This window comes from Eucalyptus grandis, chromosome 6 (assembly GCF_016545825.1).
Source record: "Eucalyptus grandis isolate ANBG69807.140 chromosome 6, ASM1654582v1, whole genome shotgun sequence".
Lineage (NCBI taxonomy): Eukaryota > Viridiplantae > Streptophyta > Magnoliopsida > Myrtales > Myrtaceae > Eucalyptus > Eucalyptus grandis.
In genome coordinates, this window is record NC_052617.1 from 14,033,024 (window position 1) to 14,052,758 (window position 19,735).

The 19,735-nt window shown below is 39.9% G+C and overlaps 4 protein-coding genes across 4 annotated transcripts; 1 reads left to right on the forward strand and 3 right to left on the reverse strand.

The window, feature by feature from the left end:
* Positions 1-1,932: 1,932 nt before the first annotated feature.
* On the reverse strand, positions 1,933-6,865 carry LOC120294326 (sodium/calcium exchanger NCL-like). Its single transcript, XM_039314370.1, has 7 exons — positions 6,454-6,865; positions 4,130-4,315; positions 3,506-3,687; positions 3,155-3,300; positions 2,789-3,065; positions 2,398-2,700; positions 1,933-2,182 (listed from the first exon to the last, which is right to left on the reverse strand). The coding sequence occupies exons 1-7, from the start codon at positions 6,863-6,865 to the stop codon at positions 1,934-1,936; spliced, it is 1,755 nt and encodes a 584-aa protein (XP_039170304.1). The 3' UTR covers position 1,933.
* A 4,532-nt stretch (positions 6,866-11,397) lies between these two features.
* Positions 11,398-12,882, reverse strand: LOC120294327 (transcription factor GTE4-like). The gene is made up of 6 exons (XM_039314371.1): positions 12,768-12,882; positions 12,299-12,510; positions 12,054-12,099; positions 11,831-11,947; positions 11,731-11,739; positions 11,398-11,513 (listed from the first exon to the last, which is right to left on the reverse strand). The coding sequence occupies exons 1-6, from the start codon at positions 12,880-12,882 to the stop codon at positions 11,398-11,400; spliced, it is 615 nt and encodes a 204-aa protein (XP_039170305.1).
* Positions 12,883-12,927: 45 nt separating this feature from the next.
* Positions 12,928-13,325, forward strand: LOC120294965 (CLAVATA3/ESR (CLE)-related protein 53-like). The gene has a single exon (XM_039316132.1). The coding sequence runs from the start codon at positions 12,937-12,939 to the stop codon at positions 13,177-13,179; it is 243 nt and encodes an 80-aa protein (XP_039172066.1). The 5' UTR covers positions 12,928-12,936; the 3' UTR covers positions 13,180-13,325.
* A 2,803-nt stretch (positions 13,326-16,128) lies between these two features.
* On the reverse strand, positions 16,129-19,212 carry LOC104448517 (transcription factor GTE4). Its single transcript, XM_039316131.1, has 6 exons — positions 19,185-19,212; positions 17,270-18,829; positions 17,133-17,178; positions 16,909-17,028; positions 16,748-16,820; positions 16,129-16,581 (listed from the first exon to the last, which is right to left on the reverse strand). The coding sequence occupies exons 2-5, from the start codon at positions 18,818-18,820 to the stop codon at positions 16,792-16,794; spliced, it is 1,746 nt and encodes a 581-aa protein (XP_039172065.1). The 5' UTR covers positions 18,821-18,829; positions 19,185-19,212; the 3' UTR covers positions 16,129-16,581; positions 16,748-16,791.
* Positions 19,213-19,735: the final 523 nt, after the last annotated feature.

Sequence of the window (19,735 nt, forward strand, 5' to 3'; positions counted from 1 at the left end):
GGGGCATTCTTGTCTTGATTGGCCTTTGCAAGCCTTTGATGTAGAGATGATCCTCCATCTTGCACCTCCATATTGCGTTTGTTGTTGTGAACATGATTATGTTGACCTTGTCTTCTGACATCTTTTACAACCTCAGCTCTGATACCTCTTTGTTGTAAATTAAGTCGGATAGCAATCGATTATAGTGGAATTCTAACTGTCAAAATTGCGCAATATGTAAACGTAAAAAACATAACAGATGAAAGAGAAGAATAACAATATACTAGAAATTTTAATGCGGAAAACCCAACATGGAAAAAATCATGAGGCACTAATTCAGGAATTGTCCACTATAATCAAAGGATTACAATTAACAGTCTAACAATATTTCTCTCACAATAGATTCTCACGACTATCACAAAACACATTCTCTCTTAAAAACTCTCAAGAACTTTCATATTTGCTCACGTTGTTGAAGACTCGTGATTTCTCAAGAGTATTTTCTTGTATATAAAGAAACCTCCACCCAAGCCTTTCTATTTATAGTGATTGACCTCCACCCAAATTAGGAATCGTCCCTATTGATTTGGAAATCACATCTCAATCAGCAATCTCCCCATTGATTGAATTCCTCTGATTTGGGCAATCACCAAAATTTATTTATTCATGTTATTGTTCCTAAATAAGACTCATTCTTATTTAGATTTCTTCCTATTTAGCGTCCTAGCATAATAGGATTCTTTCCTATTAGGTATTCCTGATGAATTTGGGATATTCCAAAACGACTCCGAACATGTTGGGCTGCTCCCAACAACAACACACTCTGACATGCCGTCGGCTTTTAATCTCGATTCTTTTGTAGCTTTAAAAGACGATTACATTGATTGTTGTAGCTACAGCATGGGATGACTTCATCCATCTTTATTTCCTTTGTGAAAACCCCAATCTTACTCGTGAAATAGCCCGAGTTGTGGATTGGTTGTCGTTCGGTTGTTCTCTCGCGTGTGCCCGTTGTTCTCTTTCAATAAGCCGTGAAGATTGTCTTTCTTTATCATTGTGAAGGCAGAAGTTCTTGCTAAATAAGCCCCTCCGAAGTGGGGATTTTCTCTCAGATTTTCAGTTTGGTGGACGAGTGGTGCAATTGTTGAAAATCAAATTTGCATGCACATTCTTAGTTAAAAAAAAAAAAAAATTTGCATGCACATTGTGATGAGTCTAGAATCGGTCATCTCCGTGCTCTCTTAGGAAACCAGGAGAAATTCAGTGGATGTGTTCCTGGAATGAACAAATTCGTGTATCAGGACAGGAGTTATAACTTGGAAGAGTATTGGTGTCCATTGTGAAGAAGTGCTGTACAGGGGCTGCAATAGCCCAAGTTCTGCTGCTTGGTGCGGAAAAGGTAGTTTAAAACGAAAAGGTAATTTCAAACAGAAGCGATTATTGGGGTTGACTCTTAAATCGTCATCTAAGCCGATTGATCACAGACTCTTTTCAACTTGGGTAAGCAATTCCATTAGAAGTGAGGCTTTTGTAGGTTCTTGAGTTGAGCAAAAAAAAGAGAAGCTGGCGAGAACTTACTGGTCTCCACTTTTGCTACTAGACTAAGTCAATTACGCATCAAGATAATAACAACATGATGGGAAATGGAGATGATGGAAAAGGATTCACCTCTCCCGCAATTTTGGTTTTGTGCTTCACATAATTCATAAATTAAGTCTACTTTTGCGTACCACAGGTTAAAACTGTTAGGCTTGACGCTTAAAACACACTTAAAACATGTTCAGCATGTTCAGCAGTAAAACATGTACGAATCTATAATCCTGGTCGCTAATTCTCTAATTAAGTGGCAACCTCAAGTCCACGAAATATCAATTACATGAGGAAAATTACAGCCAAAGGAGCAGAGCTGTTAAGAAATGGAAAGGAAAAGCTGTTGCCCTACAGAGATCCAAGTCTATGGCCAGCCCAAAATATAATCCAAGACATAAACCAGTGCCAAGGAAAAAGGATAAAGAAGAAAGGCCAGTGAGAATGTCCACAAGGGGAAGGTGGTGTGGAAGCTGGCAAAGGTTCCCATCACAAAGCAAATGATGAGAATAACTAGCACTTCGGACAAGAAATCCCATGTCAATCCTCTGACGTAAACAATAGCCAAGAAAACCGACAGGCAAAGGAGATTTCTCAAGGTTTCTGCCCCATATAGCTGTGAGAAAACTGAGATCAGGCAACCTTCAATATACAAATGTAAAGGCACACTAAAACGAGCAAATAATAAGTGCGGTGGCACATAATCTACCTCCACAGCTCGATGGCTTGTTTCAGGGTCTGAAAGAACATCTACCAGCCATTTTATCATGCTCAATGTGACCAATTTAACTGTTAAATGAAGCTAATACCCAGTAGAAGGGGACAACCCACCTCAGAGAAAGTAAGCGAAGCTGTTCTTTGCTTTTTCCTACTTGCAAATATAATTGCTGAAACGGCTTCATTGGAGTTGGTAGCCAAGGGAAGAGCAATAAAAGAGATGAAGAAAGTTGGAATACCGGTGGCATCTGAGAAATTGTCAACTGCATCTACAAGAGGGTGAGCGAACACCCCTGCAGTGATTGTTCCAAGGACCAGTAGTAACACTGCTTTTAAGGTGATCAATTTAGTATTCCCAACACTTTCAGTGACCTCATCAGTTTGATCCCCAGATTGAGCATGCTCCTGTCTAGTTTGCTGCAGAAAAAAATTGCAAATGGGCATAAGACTCAATAACATGCTCTCTAAACCACTATTCTTAAAACTACTTGATAGAACAACTTACATGGCACAAGCCGTCTAGAAACTTCATTATACCTAAGTTTTTTATTCCAGAAGCAGCGCCTGAACTCCTAGCCTTCTTAACCCATACAGAAATACCATTCACAAACTTTGAAAATTCCAGATGGCAATCATTTGAGTAGTCAAAGTCTTTCATGAATTTATTTACAGCATTGTCCTCATTTAAATCTATTTCTTCAAATCGGATTCCTACTATCAGTGCTTTAAGTTCTGCAGCACTTAGATATCCATCGCAATTTTCATCCAATGTCCTGAAAAGCCTGTCACCAAAAAATTTAGTCAGCATGCTGGCTTAGCTGAATCTAAGATTTTTAAAAAGCAAAACTTAGTACATCCAGTGGAAACTAACTTCCCCACAACATCCGTATTGAGTTCGCCATCATCTGTAAGAAGCCTCCCCAGGGCATGCATCCGTAGGTGTCTTAAGAAATAAAAAAAGACATGCTTGTCTTCCACAAAAGCAAGTCGCCGATTCAGTATCCAAGGATGGCCAACCTGCATCAAATTTAAAACTTTAAGCGGACCAAAGGAGAAGAAAGATCAAAATTTCAAATCTTGATATATAAATTGGCTTTAGCTCATATCACTTGAGAAGCATGACAAACAATACAGCCAGTTCTTTCTTTAGTTCACACGTACACAATGTGCCCCTCACACTTATCTGCATTTATGGCATAATTTATAAGCAGTTGTTGGCTACCTGATAGATACAATACGCAATCAATAGTATCAGAGAGACAATCAGTGAAATTAAGACAGCCAAGTGCCTCCCTGACGTCGAGTTGAGAATTTGAGGCAATAGAACAATAATGAAGGGTATCCCTGAAAAGACCATAATCCTTGCTGCACAACCTGTCAACAAATCTGTACTGACACCAGAACCTGCAAGAGCAAAAATAGACAATGTACATGAAGTCATTCGTCAAGGTGAGATGACTACTTGACACTGCAGAGTATGCCCAAATAGGCATTATATCAACAACAAATAAAATTGACCATTAAAAAACATTGCAAGAAAAAACCATTGTTTTTCAGATCAATAACCATTTTAGAAATGATGTTGATCTCCTTATGAGAGACGGAGAAGAGAAAGGGTTACTTGCACAACAAAGACGATCATTCAGGTCTGCACATCTTAACATCTATCACACCCATAATCTCACTTCTGTCCTGAAGAACTAGCTGCAAAAGATTTTCCCTTGTCCATGGTGGCTCAAATCAAATCAGCCAAGATTTTGCGGATGATCCTTGATCATAAATGATCAACAAGAAACAACCAAAATTGAATGACCAAACTGGGACAGCAGATACAACAGAGACATACCTTTCAAGCTAAATCCTTTTGTATCTTGTTGGTCCAATGCAACTGAATTATGAAGATCACACTTCCCAACAATAATGCAAGATCCCCATATAACTGTAAGGAGCATGGCAGTTGATCCAGCTAATAAGCCCATTCCGACAGAAACTTGCCTTTGAGCAGTCTCTGTGCGTCCAGAAAGTGCGGACACTGTAGAACAAAGTGGAGGAACTATTCAGCAAAGCCTTCATTCGCCGTGAATTATCACAACAAATTCCAGTAGTTAGAGATAGATAAACAAGCCCACAAGACACATTAAGCATCAAAGGTGGAAGGGGATCTATTAAAATAGGACATATAAATCGCACTCCTATGAAAAACAATTGCAACCTCAAGTGACACATTTTGCATGTTATATGTTAACAGATGCTTGGGATGATCAAATCAGCTAAGAAACTGTTGAAGCAGCATAAATGGATAGATATACGTGACTTACGAACAGAAATAACTTTAAAAATGGTGAAATGACCAAAAATTCGTTTTCACGCGGAAGAACCTCAGTAAATTTCTGCATGAAGACCAGAAAACAGCCAAGACAGTTGCAAAGTCAAGAACATCGTCCATACTTAAATGAAGGCAAGTAAAACTGTGATCTTTATATTTCTTAATGTCCTAGCATGCATACATTTTGCTCTTGTATTCAATTCATTCCAGAGTTAGGTCTAAATTTGTTCAATGCCAGTCCAATTTCCAATAAACCAACAACCCCTCGATCCTAATATCATTTTTCCTAACCCTTTCTATTCTACGCTTCAAATCTCTAGCTGATTAAAAAAGCAACCATAAGTCGCTTCCGGAGACGGCAAATGTCTGATCCAGCCGATAAAATGAGCAACCAGCAGTCACTTCCCGATATGGCAAATAGGTGGTCTTTTTACGCCATCGAGGATGATTACATATCTCCCGTTAGAAAACAAATGAAAAGACCAAAAAGGATAGGAGGAGTGAATAAGGCGAGGGACGAGCCACCGGCTTCGGGCGAGCTCGAGGTCGCCGATCGGGCGAGGCCTCTGGCGAGGCTCGGGCTCTGTCGTAGATTCAGAAAAAAAAGAAGAAAAGAGTCAAGTACCCAGAGCTATCCGCATATCGCCCCACCTCCTCTCCCTCTCTAATCAAAAACAGATAATTTTTGGCGGTAAAACCCCTCGAACAGCCCAAGGCTTCCGGCGACAACAAAAAATGAGCCACCGAACGGAGCCGAGCTCCACGGGACGACGATGAATTACACTAATATGTCACGAAACTCTCCACAACAACCACAGAAACTTTACGGGGCCGACAAAAAGAACGCGCTTATTAAACTCGCATTAACGCCACAAGCAGAACCCCCAAAAGATTCAATCCAAGCACAACCAAAGCGCTCGGAAAATCGTCAAATTCACTCGAACCCAAAAGCTTGATTGGAATTTTCTCCCTCTGGAAAAAGTACGAGGGAGGGAGGAAGGGAGAGCAATCCGGGCCCATTATCAGATGTGCAAGAAAAGGAGGACCCATCTGGAGGCCCATGAGTTCTATAATAGATCCAGAAAAAAAGTCAAAAAGAGATTAATCCGGACGACGACTTATAATAGAATCTGGAAGTTAGATTGGGCTCCGCAGGCACGATCCAAAACCACAAAAAGCGCGAAACGAGGTAGTTTATGCCCGATGCAAGGAATTTCCTGAATAGCAATCGGGCCGCGACAAAATAAAAAAGAGTTTTGCGCATAACATGCTTATCAATCAAACAAGAAACGTTTTTCGAAGAAATTATCTAGATTTATATTATTTTGCCCTCTTGCCTGAGGCCATCGTGCTCGTTAAGTTGGATAATGGCGGAATTGAATGAAGCAAGGAAACGGAGCATATTGTATTTCGCGTACGACAGCTTTTTCCATCCAACCGATGGAGAAAAGAGAAACGCCTCTCCACATACTCGCACTTTCTCGGATCCAAACAGAGAAAGAAAAATGGACTCCACTCAAAGCCAAAACCGCGACCGTTGGATTTAAAGCGAATAACACCAGCTGCGCTCGTCCGATCACGCCGCAAACAATAACAAATCCGGAAAAAAGCATGTGAAACTCGTATCGATTTTACAGTCCCCTTAACTATAACTAGCTGAGCTCAAGGAATTACGGCTAACGTACGCAAGAATTTGTAATAAGTCCGGAAAAAATCATGTGAAACTCGCCCAGATTTTACTGTCCCCGGAAATAGGCTAACGATGGAGAAATGAAATTTCCGAGAGAAATGAGGGGAAGAGGGCACGCAAAAATCAAATTCCCATCAGGAGAGAGAATACGGACCGAGAATGAGCATGGCGTCGGGCAGCGCGCCGAGCATGGGGAGGAAGAGGCCGCCGACGATGCCGGGCCCCAGGATCTCCAGCAACAGCTCCCTGCCCTTGGACAGGTACGTGGCCGCCAGGAACATTTTGTACCCGTACACGACGATCAGGTACAGGCTGCCGGGCCACGCGGTGGTGCAGGGCATGAATCCGTACGTCTGGTTGCAAGACGAGCCAGCGGAGGACCGCGGAAGGCGCACGCAGGGAGTGCCGTCGCCTCGCTGGCCGTCGACCGAGTCGACTTCGTTGGAGACGGGATCGGGCGTCCGAGGCCTGAGGATGAGACGGGAATGGAGGGAGCTGCCAAACGATAGGAGGAGGAGGAGGAGGAGGAGGAGGAGGAGGAGGAGAGAGGCATGGTTGTTGGCCATGGATGGGGGTGGGAACAATAATAAAATATACCGTTTGTTGGGTGACCAGTTTGAACAAAGAGAGATGCAAGGAAAAAAGGAAGTTGTCCCCCCCGCCCGTATCTCTCTGCAAACTGTACTCTCTCTCTGTTTCTGGGCTGTTCTCACAGTGTACCGAAGACGTTCGGAGGACTGGAGAAAAGCAGGGAAGGGAAGAGAAAGGGAAGGGAAGGCAAGGAGCTCCGAAAGAGCGACGAGCGTGCAAAAGGATGGAGAGATCAAACCAAATCAAATATCAAGACATCAAAAAGCTTTTCTGGTATATGCCTGAGAGGGAGGGAAGGATGGATGCGAAAAGAATGATGCTTTTTTTGCCTTCATCCTCCGGTCCTTTTATACCGTGGATGGATTACGGCCCGTTTGGTTCGGCTCCCAACTCCCGATAAATCCAGCCACACACACAAGCTGATAATTTGCAAGCAGATCTAAGCATCTAGCAAGAATCGCAAGCCAACAACTACACTTTGAAATTGGGGACAACTACAACAGAATAGACTAAGATCTGATCCCAAAACCGCAATCGCGTCCCCAATTTGGTCCAAATCCAACTTTCAATCAAATTTCAAAGTGTAGAGTCTGGAGTCAATTTGGTCAATTTTTAAAGTACGAAAGCCAAACTCGTGCTCTCTACCCCATTCTCACGTAAGTCGCAGAAGCCAGAAACGACTCGTCGTTTGTCGTTTCACCCGTCTGAAACCAAAGCGTGGAAAGTCGGGGACCGACGTACTTTAAAATTGATCAAATTGACTCCATACTCTACACTTTGAAATTTGGATTTGGACCAAATTGGGGACACGATTGCGGTTTTGGGATCAGATCTTAGTCTATTCTGTTGTAGTTGTCCCCAATTTCAAAGTGTAGCCGGGCGTCGACGTCGCGACGTCGGTCCCCGACTTTCCACGCTTTGGTTTCAGACGGGCGAACGACAAACGACGAGTCGTTTCTGGCTTCTGCGACTTACGTGAGGATGAGGTAGAGAGCACGAGTCTGGCTTTTGTACTTTAAAAATTGACCAAATTGACTCCAGACTCTACACTTTGAAATTTGGATTGAAATTTGGATTTGGACCAAATTGGGGACGCGATTGCGGTTTTGGGATCAGATCTTAGTCTATTCTGTTGTAGTTGTCCCCAATTTCAAAGTGTAGTTGTCGGCTTGCGATTCTTGCTATATGCTTAGATCTGCTTGCAAATTATCAGCTTGTGTGTGTGGCTGGATTTATCGGGAGTTGGGAGCCTGTTGCGGGTTTTCGCCTTGTCTCCGATAGCGTGAAAAGTTAGTTTTTCGGAAACTAAATTTTTACCTTTTTTAAAAATAGTTTGATTTTACTTCCATAAAAATTAGTTTTGTCAAGAATTCCATCCTCTATATGGCTAAATCTATTCAATTTTTACCAAAGACAAAAATTCCCACGTATATTAAAAGGCGCTCAATTTTTACCCAAAGAAGGCACTGTGTCTTATACATGAGAATTTTGTCCTTTCGGTAATGAAATCCTACATATAATCCACTAATCAATCCCAATTAAATGATCGAGGGTTATTTTGTCTTTTCATAAAAACCTCCTGCCTCCTTTGATTTTTTAAGGGATATGTTCACTAGAAGTCATAAAACTCATCACGAAAAGTGCAGTTAAATCTTAAAATTTATTAAAAAAATTAAATTAAATTCTAAAACTTGTCAAGTTGGTTCAATCGAGTTCTTTAGTCATGATGACGTGTCTTTTTTTAATATTATTTCACTCCTATGTGGCGATGAGGTGGCTAAATCATAAAATATAAGACGAAGTCGTTTTGGTCCAAATCCAATTTTTAATATTAATTTTAATTAAATTAAATTTTAAAAAATAAACTAAATAAAAAGAAAAGGGAGAAAAGGAGGGGAAGAAGGAAGAGGGAGGTAGCCGACTTCTCCGGCGGCCTTTGTTGAAGGACCTCTCTTGTGAAGAAGACAAAAATGTCTCCATCTCGCTGCCCCCTCCAGGTGCTTGCTTTCATGCATTGTGCATCCAGGGTGAGCATATTACCGGAATTTTATTCCTGGGTGGTCCCAGGCATAGGCCGCGGACCCTAATTTCTTTCTCCTTCTTCCCACCCTTATCTTTTCTAGTTTCTTTGCATGGAAAAAGGGACAAGTCCAGAGGTCTCCGTTGGCGTAACACGTCGCCGAGCGAAGACAGTGACGGGTGATGCATAACAAGAGTCTGTTCGTTTCGTGAAAAATGGGCCATTTCCCAGAAGTCATTTTCCAAGAAAATAACAATATTTTTTGGTATTCAACTAAAACCTGGAAAATATTTCGGAAAATATTTTCCGGTGTTCGTTAAGGAAAATATTTTCCACTCACCAAATCGCGCGAGCGTCAGCTCAGCTTGCCGAGACAAGCGCGAGTTTGAGATCGACGAGCTTGAGGTTCACCCGGGTTGACGACTAGCCAAGAAAGAAGAAGATGGGAAACAAAGAAAAGAAAAAAAAAAAGACAAAAAAGACAAAAAAAAAAAGAAAAAGAAAAAGGAAAAGGAAATTAAAAATAATTCGAATTAAAAAAGAAAAAGATAATTAAAAGATAATTCGAATAAAAAAAAAAAAGAAGAAGAAATGAGAGGAGAGAGTGGGGATATGTAGAGGTGTAAGATGAGAGATATCAAGTAAGGAAAATGTTTTTCACTTTTGAAAAGTGAAAAATATTTTCCCTACTTTAGAAGACTTTTTTCTTTGATGGAAAACATTTTCCCCAAGGAATTCATTTTCCGTAAAACGAACGCATTTGGAAAATTCGAAAAATGTTTTTCTGGAAATTATTTTCCGCGAAAACGAACGGAGATAATACACTTTTTCCATGATTAAATTCACCCAATTTTTATCACAATTAACCCCTTTTATTGTTACCGAATAGCAATCTAAATGAGAGATGATGGATGAGTTTAGACCAACAAAAAGATAGTTCCGCGCTGCCACGACGAATTTTGATGTTATATTTCAATTTTCTTCTGAATATCCCATTTATCTTTACTATTAGCAATAAGGGTATGTAGCCAGACCGGTTCTAGTCAAGAATTGAACTAGGCCGCCCAAAAAACAGTTCTGGGAACTGATTACAAATTTTTGGGATTAGTTAAAACCGATCCGAGAATAGGTTCCGAGGGCATACACCACCCAGAAATCAAACCAAATCACCCCGTCTTAAATTGGTTTCAAAACCGATTTTATAAGCTAAAAAGCCAAAACCCTACTTATGTTATTGGTTTATCCTCCTATAATTTTATTAGGGGAATCGTGGAAATAAAAAATTACCACATGGAATTCATTTGAATGCGAGACAGTTTATTCTAACTTCTAAGCAACCCTATGTTAATGAGGTTAGGATTAATTAATTGAAAACCCCAAATAAAGTAGTATGTGAAAATAATATCATATCACTCTTATTAAGAGAGATTGTCCAATCAATACTAAACCTATTATATAGATATCAATTCTGTCATAAAATTTCTAATTTCGCTAATTTAGTACTTTACGTGAAATTCCAAATGTATCCAAAAGACTATAAATAATATAAAACCAAAGCGACAAGGAAAGATGTATTCTCAATTACATGATTCGATTCATTACCAAAATTAAAAGGAAATTCACAATTGCACAAATATAATAATATCCTCGATTAGATTAAAAGAAAAAGATAATGAGGAGAAAAAAAGAAGAAAAATTAAGCTTCCACAAAGTAGGCTTAATTTTTTTTAGAGGCGTGATAAACGGAAAAAAAAAAAACATCTAGCACAGATAAATTTGCAAGACAAGAGTCAGAAAGAATGTTTTCATGGCATTATGATTTGATGATGTTTCAACACGGCCACCTCCCAAGGACTAGCAAAGAATTTACATCTTTCATTACAGGGAACCACAGGGACAAAAAGAAGGCCTCTCATGGCTAGGAAATGACACCTGAAAGTAGCAATTCAGGAAGTACAAACTTGGAGAACTTCACCTGAGGTTTCTTTGTAACCTGTCACATTCCACACCAAATCGAGATTAAGATAAAGGCATCCGTTTTTTGCCACTTTCAATGAGCAAAATGCAAGGGAGAAGAAACCGAGAACAAAAATGGAAGCCTGAAGTAGCTCAGGTGAAAATCAAACACCATTCTGAACGTATATGCAAGGATGGCAGCACAAGTCACGTTTAAAGGGAGGAAAACAGTATCTACACTGATGAAAGGATGCTAACTTCAAGATACCAGTTCATGTAGGAAGGCACTTCGAGTGCAATCATCACTGAAAATGAGAAAAGAAATGATCATCCAATTTGATCCCTCCTACTGAAGAACATTAATTGGGGTAAAAAACTCGCTTACAAAAATTGTCATGACAAAATCGTACTGGGCTTCTTCAATATGTTCCGCCTATTTAGATACCCGTTTAAACCAATTTTGTAAACCACGATTTTACCAATAATAAAACTATGATCTCCGATAAAAAATTGTTGAATGTAGATTGCTTCCTACTCCCAGCATGAAGCCAGCTCAGCCCAAAGAGATAACAGTTCAAAAGCCGCAGCCACATCTCCCAAGGCCAACGAGAATTGTTCTGTGGTTATATGAACTATGCACAAGGTAACTGCCAAAGAATGTGTATGAGCATGGTCGCATGATCATAATGCAGAGAGCCAAAGGTATTTACAGAGCAACGTTTGACAATCAAATCAGCATGCTCTGAACTAGACACAGATTAGCAGTTTAATAACTAGACAAGGCCAAAGACTATGCCTACCTTGATTAAACTAAGTTGCATACAAGAATCACGAGTAGCTGATATTACAAAGAGGACCGATTACTCTCAGAATCTGCGCAAAAAAAATCAGGAAATCAATCAACATTCAAGCCCTAGATAAAAGACTGAATGGTGAATATGCAGGTAAGCTAGATTTTTATCACTTGAAGAAGATCCAGAGTCACTACTTGAACTGCTTGAACTACTTGATTCACTCAAGTTAGCACCTTGCTTTTCTAATAGAGGTGGAGAAGGTGCGACTGCATTATTTTCAGCTGCACCTGCATCCAACAGCCATCGAAAAAAAAAAAGTGCCTGTGAATGTCGAAGGCAACATCTATAATGCAAATCATAAGTATTCCTTTTTCAACATTCCGTAGTTGTCACCTGCAATGTTCTCTGTTGGCACCTCCTCAATGACTTGGACCTCATCCTGCATTAGATGACATCAACGCTGATCAGCACAAATAAAACTTTGAAAAAGAAAGGGAACAAAATCTAAATCAAAATGGTTGTAGTTCTACCATCTCTGCCACAGCATTGCCAGCTCGAGGAAATGCAGCCTTCTTATTGTTTTTGGTAAGGCTTTTTTTTTATTTATGATTATTCACAAAGTTACCAAGCTCCCAAACAGTGTCAGAATCAACACTGTCAATATCGACTTCAATCTCATCCTCCCGTTGAAATAGATGAAGATTCCTCTTCTTTATTATCTGAACAACATCCTCCAACTTTTCTGAAGGTAAAGTTTGGAGGTCTTCACTAAGCCTTTGCTTCTCCTCATATGTCATATCTTTCTTGTGAGAATCCCTGGCTTCAGGATTCCTGGGAACTGGCTTCTTACCTGGATGTCCGAAAATGGCAGGCTTAGTCCTAGAGTCCACTGGCAATGCCCTAGACTCTGATTTATCCAAACCTTTCGCATCAGGATGTACTGACAATGCTGGCGGAGCTATGGGAGCAGGAGAAGGGGCCTTTTTGGAAATATGTGTTGGCAAACTCGTATCATATCTATATCAAGATTGTTCTCCTTCTCCATGACTTTCCACCTGTCTTCGAATATCTTCAGCAATATATCAGCCATGAAGTGAACATCCTGACCTTTAGGATTGTACAACATCGCATTATGAAATATTAATCTCACATCCTCTGCAAACTCTCTGTGTGACTTGTACCAGTTCTTATTCAACCTAGACTTAACAGTACCCAAATCCATCGGATTCTTAATGATGGTGAAGTAGTCATGCAACCCAAGCTTTTCAAAACTACCATGGCTCATTTTACCAAGGCTCACATACTGACATTGTGCCTCCTTCCGTTGCTCATGGTGAGTTCAGACACGAGACTGATTTCTAATGGATTCTCGGATGTGCCAAAGCAAATCGACAGTGAAATAATCTTGCGGAACTTAGGGTACAGCGTTCCCAAGTCCGGTAATGTCCCGAGGAGAATGATGCAGGGAGTGGAAACCGACAAAACCACGCCAGGAGGGCCGGATCCTCAACATCACTAGCAACTACTGGCAATTGATATCGAACTTGTGACTTCAAAGAACGGGGAATGGGAGTAGAAGAGCATGGGAGGTTGACATGTCGCTTTTTCTGTGAGACCGGGGAACAGAGTGATCATCTTGTTTTCCATTTATTTCGGACTTACGAGATAGAGATGTTAAAATATGTTTTGAGTTTGAGCTTAATGTGAAATTCCGAATATTCGGAAAAAAGAAATTTTGTGGATATTTAGAATTGGCCTGAAATTTGAAAGTCCAAACGTTAACTTGGACTTGGATTGATTTAAATATACGTAAATATATTTTGGCCGAAGTCAGCGAGATAAAACAAAGGAAAGAGTCAAATTCTTTAGGGTTTGACCGAATCATGCGAATTCTCTTTCCGAGTAGAAGTCGGTCTGTCTTGCTGCATATATATATATTCTGCTCGTGGGACTCTTTTTAGCGAAGCATACATATTCAAGCGCCGTTTTACTTTGAGTGCCGTGGCTATTTTGTTTTGAGAGACGTCCATAAGTGCTGGGTGCTTGGCCTTGGGTCTTCGTGTTGTTCGTGTTGCAAAGCTTACTCGTGAATTACATTCAAGAAGTTTAGTGTTGAAGTCAATTAAATCTTGTGGTAAAATTTGCGTATAATTCATTCGTGAGATTGAGAGATTATTTTTGAGGAATTTCGAGACTAAATACTATGTGTGTTATTGGGTGTAACTGGGGCTTGGAAAACACCAAGAGAATGTTTGAGTGACTCGAGTGAGTAATCTCCTTGTATCATTTGATTTATAGTGAAATTCGCTGCTGCTTTCCTCGTTAACGTAGGTTTTTATGACTGAACCACGTAAATCCGGTATCCAATTTATTTTCTTCATCTGTCTGTATTATTATTCGATCACTCATCTTTTCGCAACAAGAGAAATTGTCTTTTCAGGAAAATCTGTGTGTTTTGTTGGAGAATCAATGCTTGTTTAGGATGGAGATGTGTCGTTGTTTCGCCTTCTTGTATAGTTCTTGCTCGGTCAAATGCATGCGTCGATATGATGATCTGCTGCATCAACTCTATAATTTTTCCGTTAAAAGAGTTCTCTGATTGGATTCAGTCTTGAGCTAAGTATTTTAGTTGAAGGTGAATGAGAGGAGCCATTCTGAAGAGTGCATATATTGATTTACCTATCAAAATTCTTCCGAATAGTTATACCATAACCAAATAACAACAGAAAATATTTAACGTCCGAACCGACCCACCCAAACCCAAGCATTTATTTTATTTGAATAAGTACCATTAGTTTTGCCGCGCTTTCAAAGTTTCTGAAAGACAATATATTAAGCCAGTGTTTCATTTGACTTAATTCAAGGCCAAGATTGAAAATTTTCTGAAATAATTTCAACAAATTCAGAAAATACTCTGCAGTTAAGATTCACCAAAAATAACCGTGCGATACCGTGGAAAAAAGAATTACATTTTATTTTACAACAAACTTATCTACTGAAAAATTAGGTTAAAACTTTTATCTTTTCTCAATCAAAGAATGACTTCACCAAACCTTTATGTTAGTCGTTTATCCTCTTATAATATTATATGAGGGGAATCGTGCAATTAAAAAATTACCAGGTGAAGTTGAATGCGAAACAGCTTATTCTAACCACACCATCTTGATGAAGTGAGGATTAGTTACCACACATAGAATAATAAGAGAAAATAATATCCAAGTACTCTTATATGGGGAAATTGCCCAATCCATCCAAAACCTATTATATAGTTATCGATTTAGTCCTAAATTTTCTAACTTTACCAATTTAGTACTTTACACAAAATTCCAAGTGTATCCAAAAGACTATAAATAATATGAAACCAAATCAACAAGCAAAAAATATATTCTCAATTACATGATTGGATTGATTACAAATTTAAAAGGAAATTTACAATTGCATAAATATAAGGGAAAAAACAACAAAAAATCCTAAACTTTACTTAGTGTAACAAATTTATCCCAATTTTTTTTTTTTGACATAAAAAACTCAACTTCATCAACCGTGACACCTTTACCCTCAACTTTTTTTTTTTTTTCGTGACACAAAAATCTCAAACTTATACACATGAAACACATTTACCTAAACTATAGGGCATTTTTGTCTTTTACTTTTTAAAACTTTTTCTTTTTCTTTTGCTTTTCTTTTTATTTTTATTTTTTTTTTTCTTCTCCTCTCTTCCCTTCGCCTGAGTCTTGCTTCCGCAACCACGACAGAGGGAAGTGAGGAGAAGAAAAAAGGAAAAACAAAAAAAGGAAATCAAAAGACAAAATTAAAAATTAAAAGACAAAAATGCCCTTCAATCATAGAGTTGGGAGAAATATATCACAGTTGGCAAAGTTTATGATTTTTTGTGTCACAAAAAAAAATTGAGGTAATTTTGTAATGTAAATATTGGGGATTTTGGTGGCTTTTTCCCTGAAAATATTAATATCCTTCATTAGATTGAAAGAAAAGTATAATGAGAAGAAAAAAGAAAAATTAAACTTACAAAAAGTAGGCTCTAATTTTATTTAGAGGCATGATAAACCAAAAAAAAAAAAAATCTTGCACAGATAAATTTGTAGGACGAGTCAGAAAGAATGTTTTCATGGCATTATGATTCAGTGATGTTTCAACACGGCCACCTCCCAAGGACTACCAAAGAATTTACAACTTCCACTACAGGGAACCACAGGGACAAAAAGAAGGCCTCTCATGGCACGGAAATGACACCAAAAAGTAGCAATCAGGAAGTACAAACTTGGAGAACTTCACCTGAGGTTTCTTTGTAACCTGCCACATTCCACACCAAATCGGGATTAAGATAAAGGCATCTTTTTTTTTGTTTTCCACTTTCAATAAGCAAGAATGCAAGGAAAGAGAAACCTAAAACAAAAACAGAAACCCGAAGATGAAGCAACCCCACCAGTAAATCACACAGCTCAGGTGAAAATCAAACACCATTCTGAACGTAAATGTAAGGATGGCAGTACAAGTCATGTTTAAAGGGGGCAAAAAACAGTATCTACACTGATAAAAAGCATGCTAAGTTCAAGATACCAGCTCAAGTAGGGAGGCGCTTCCAGTGCAATCATCACTGAAAATGAGAAAAGAAATGATCATCCAATTTGATCCCTTCTACTGAAGAATAATAATTGGGGTAAAAGGCTAGCTTACAAAAATCGCCTATTTAGATACCCGTTTAAACTAGTTTTGTGAACCACGCTTTCACCACTAATAAAACTATTGTCTCTGATAAAAATTCGCTGGATGTAGATTGCTTCCTACTTCCAGCATGAAGTCAGCTCAGCTCAAAGAGATAACAATGCAAAAACCGCAGCCGCATCTCCCAAGGCCAATGAGAATCATTCTGTGGTTATATGAACTATGCACAAGGTAACTGCCAAAGAATGTGTATGAGAAAGGTCGCATGATCATAATGCAGCCAAAAGTATTTATAGAGCAACATTTGATAATCAAGTCAGCATGTTCTGAACTGTCTTTAACAAAAGAAGGCACAAAATGCTTTGATTTAATAACTAGACAAGACCAAAGATTATGCTTACCTTGATTAAACTAAGTTGAATACAAGAATCACAAGGAGCTGATATTACAAAGAGGACCTATCACTGTCAGAATCTGCACAAGTAACATTGGGAAATCAATCAATATTCAACCCCTAGATAAAAGACTGGACGGTGAATATGCAGGTAAGCTAGATTATTACCACTTGAAGAAGATCCAGAATCACTACTTGAACCACTTGAACCACTTGATTCACTCAAGTTAGCACCTTGCTTTTCTAATAGAGGTGGAGAAGGTGCGACTGCATCGTTTTCAGCTGTGCCTACATCCAACAGTCATTGAAAAAAATAGTGCATGTGAATATCAAAGGCAACATCTAAAATGCAAATCATAAGTATTCCTTTTCCGACATTCCATAGTTGTCACCTGCCATGTTCTCTGTTGATGCCTCCTCAATAACTTGAACCTCATTCTGCATTAGATGAGGTCAATACTGATCAGGACTAACAAAACTTTGAGAAAGAAAGGGAAGGAAACCGAAATCAAAAAGGTTGTAGCTCTACCATCTCCGCCACAGCATTGCCAGCTTGAGGAAACTCAGCCTTCCTATTGTTCTTGCCTAGACCTTTTTTATGATTATTCACAAAGTTATCAAGCTCCCAAAGAGTGTCAGAATCAACACTGTCAATATCGACTTCAATCTCATCCTCCTGTTGAAATAGATGAGGATTCCTCTTCTTTATTATCTGAACAACATCCTCCAACTTTTCTGAAGGTAAAGTTTGGAGGTCTTCACTAAGCCTTTGCTTCTCCTCATAAGTCATATCCTTCTTGTGAGAATCCCTGGCTTCAGGATTCTTGGGAACTGGCTTCTTACCTGGATGTCCAGAAGTGGCAGGCTTAGTCCTAGAATCCACTGGCAATGCCCTAGACTCTGATTTATCCAAAGCCTCCGCATCAGGACGTACAGACGATGCTGGCGGAGCTATGGGAGCAGGAGAAGGAGCCTTTTTGGAAATATGTGTTGGCAAACTCGTATTGTATCTATGATCAAGATTGTTCTCCTTCTCTATGACTTTCCACCTGTCTTCGAATATCTTCAGCAATGTCTCAGCCATGATGTGAACATCTTGGCCTTTAGGATTGTACAACATCGCATTATGAAATGTTAATCTCACATCCTCTGCAAACTCTCTGGGTGACTTGTACCAGTTCTTATTCAACCTAGACTTAACAGTACCCAAATCCATCGGATTCTTAATGATGGTGAAGTAGTCCTGCAACCCAAGCTTTTTAGGATCCACTGGTGTATTGAAAACCCACCCATATTTGTGCTTCATTAATCTAGACAACAAACTGTCACAACTCTTAAACAATTGACTGGAATGCTTATCAAGCCCAAAACTTGGCCCCCTATCATCGATTGTTCCATTTGATTTTTTCATCTTCTTGTTACTCTCCTGTGGTTGGAGCTTGTCCTTACGAGCGACCGATTCTGAATGCGGATGAAGCTGATTCACCTTAGGGTTTCTTCTATCCTTCCCTAAAATCTCACTACCAATGCCATTGTCGCTATCAGCCATGGCAACCCCATGACCTTGAAAAGGCTGCGAAACTGGTAAGCCCACAGAACCCACTTCGGAGTTTACACGCATTAACGTCCCGGCCTTACCAACACCATCCCTCGCCGAATAACCGTTAGCTCGGATCTCCTTAGCTTCAAGTCTCTTCAGCAAGTTCTTAACTTGATCAAGCTCTCTCATTAGCTTTCTCTTAAGCACTCTGATCTCAACTTTCGATCTCGAATCAACACTAATCCGAACACTACGACCGGACAAAGCATAACCAGGCGTCGAGCTACCGTTTACTAATTCGCGCACCTTCGACAAGCTCGCGCGCTCCAAGCTCCGGCTCGACGAAGAATCATCAGACGCGGCGGCATCCTCGGATTGGGAGCCCGCCGGCCGGATCAACGAGTTCCCGTTCTCCGTCGCGGCGGCCGGGGTGTGCGAGGACTGAGTGCCGGGCCTCTTGCGCGCGTAGACTCTGCTGCCGTCCGCCCACCTCGGCTGCTTCTCCCTCGAGTCCTCATCTTCCATCAGCTCCGAGGCCATCGACACACTCTGCACTCATAAAAACCCACGTACCTTCTTACAGGGATTCCCAATTTATTCGGGAAAAAAAAAAAAAAAAAAACAAGAATCCAACAGGACAAAGCAGGATTAGCTATAAACCCTAAGCTTAAGCTTTTCAGGGTTTACTGCAATTTGAACTCGTACGGAACTTGGTCGGTCGGTCGGTCGGTCGGGAGGGCGTGTGAACTGTGGATGACGGAGGACTGCGATTGACGGGAGGAGAAGGAAGAGGAGAGGACGAAAGGGAAGAAAGGATTTCGATTTGGGGCTTTCTGTGTTCCTATGCCGAACCCTAGAAATCGATGAGCAGACCGGAATCATAAATCTGTGAGCGGACACATACACGACACCGACCAAGCTGGAGTTCCCTGTGTCGGAGAAACAGCGGGATACGAGGTTAGTGGGAAGATTAGCAGTTCAACCTCTTGGGGTTGGGCTTCCGCATGGGCGGGCTTTCTAATTGGGCCCATTTTGGTTTCGGCCCGTTAACGCGAGAACCTTGTACAAGCTTTGGCAATCTTTGAGGACTTCGAAATTGGTACGTGAAAACGATACAAATAGTCTATAAACTTTAACTTAATGTATGATATTATCCCTACACTATTAATTTATTCAATATGACCTATGAGGTATTGATACATGTTTAATTTAATCATCGGACTTTATAGAAATGTTTAATGTTGTACTTTCATTAATTCATCTTTAGAGATAACATTTGACAAATTAAAAATTCAAAAAAAAATTGCACTTAAAATTCATAGATTATATTGAACAAATTAAAATTTCATCATTTATATAATTATCCCTTACCGAAGAAAAGAAGCAAAACATGGGGCCATCTAGACATGCTTGAGAGTTCCCTGTCTCATAAGACTCATGTTACAAGTCAAGATC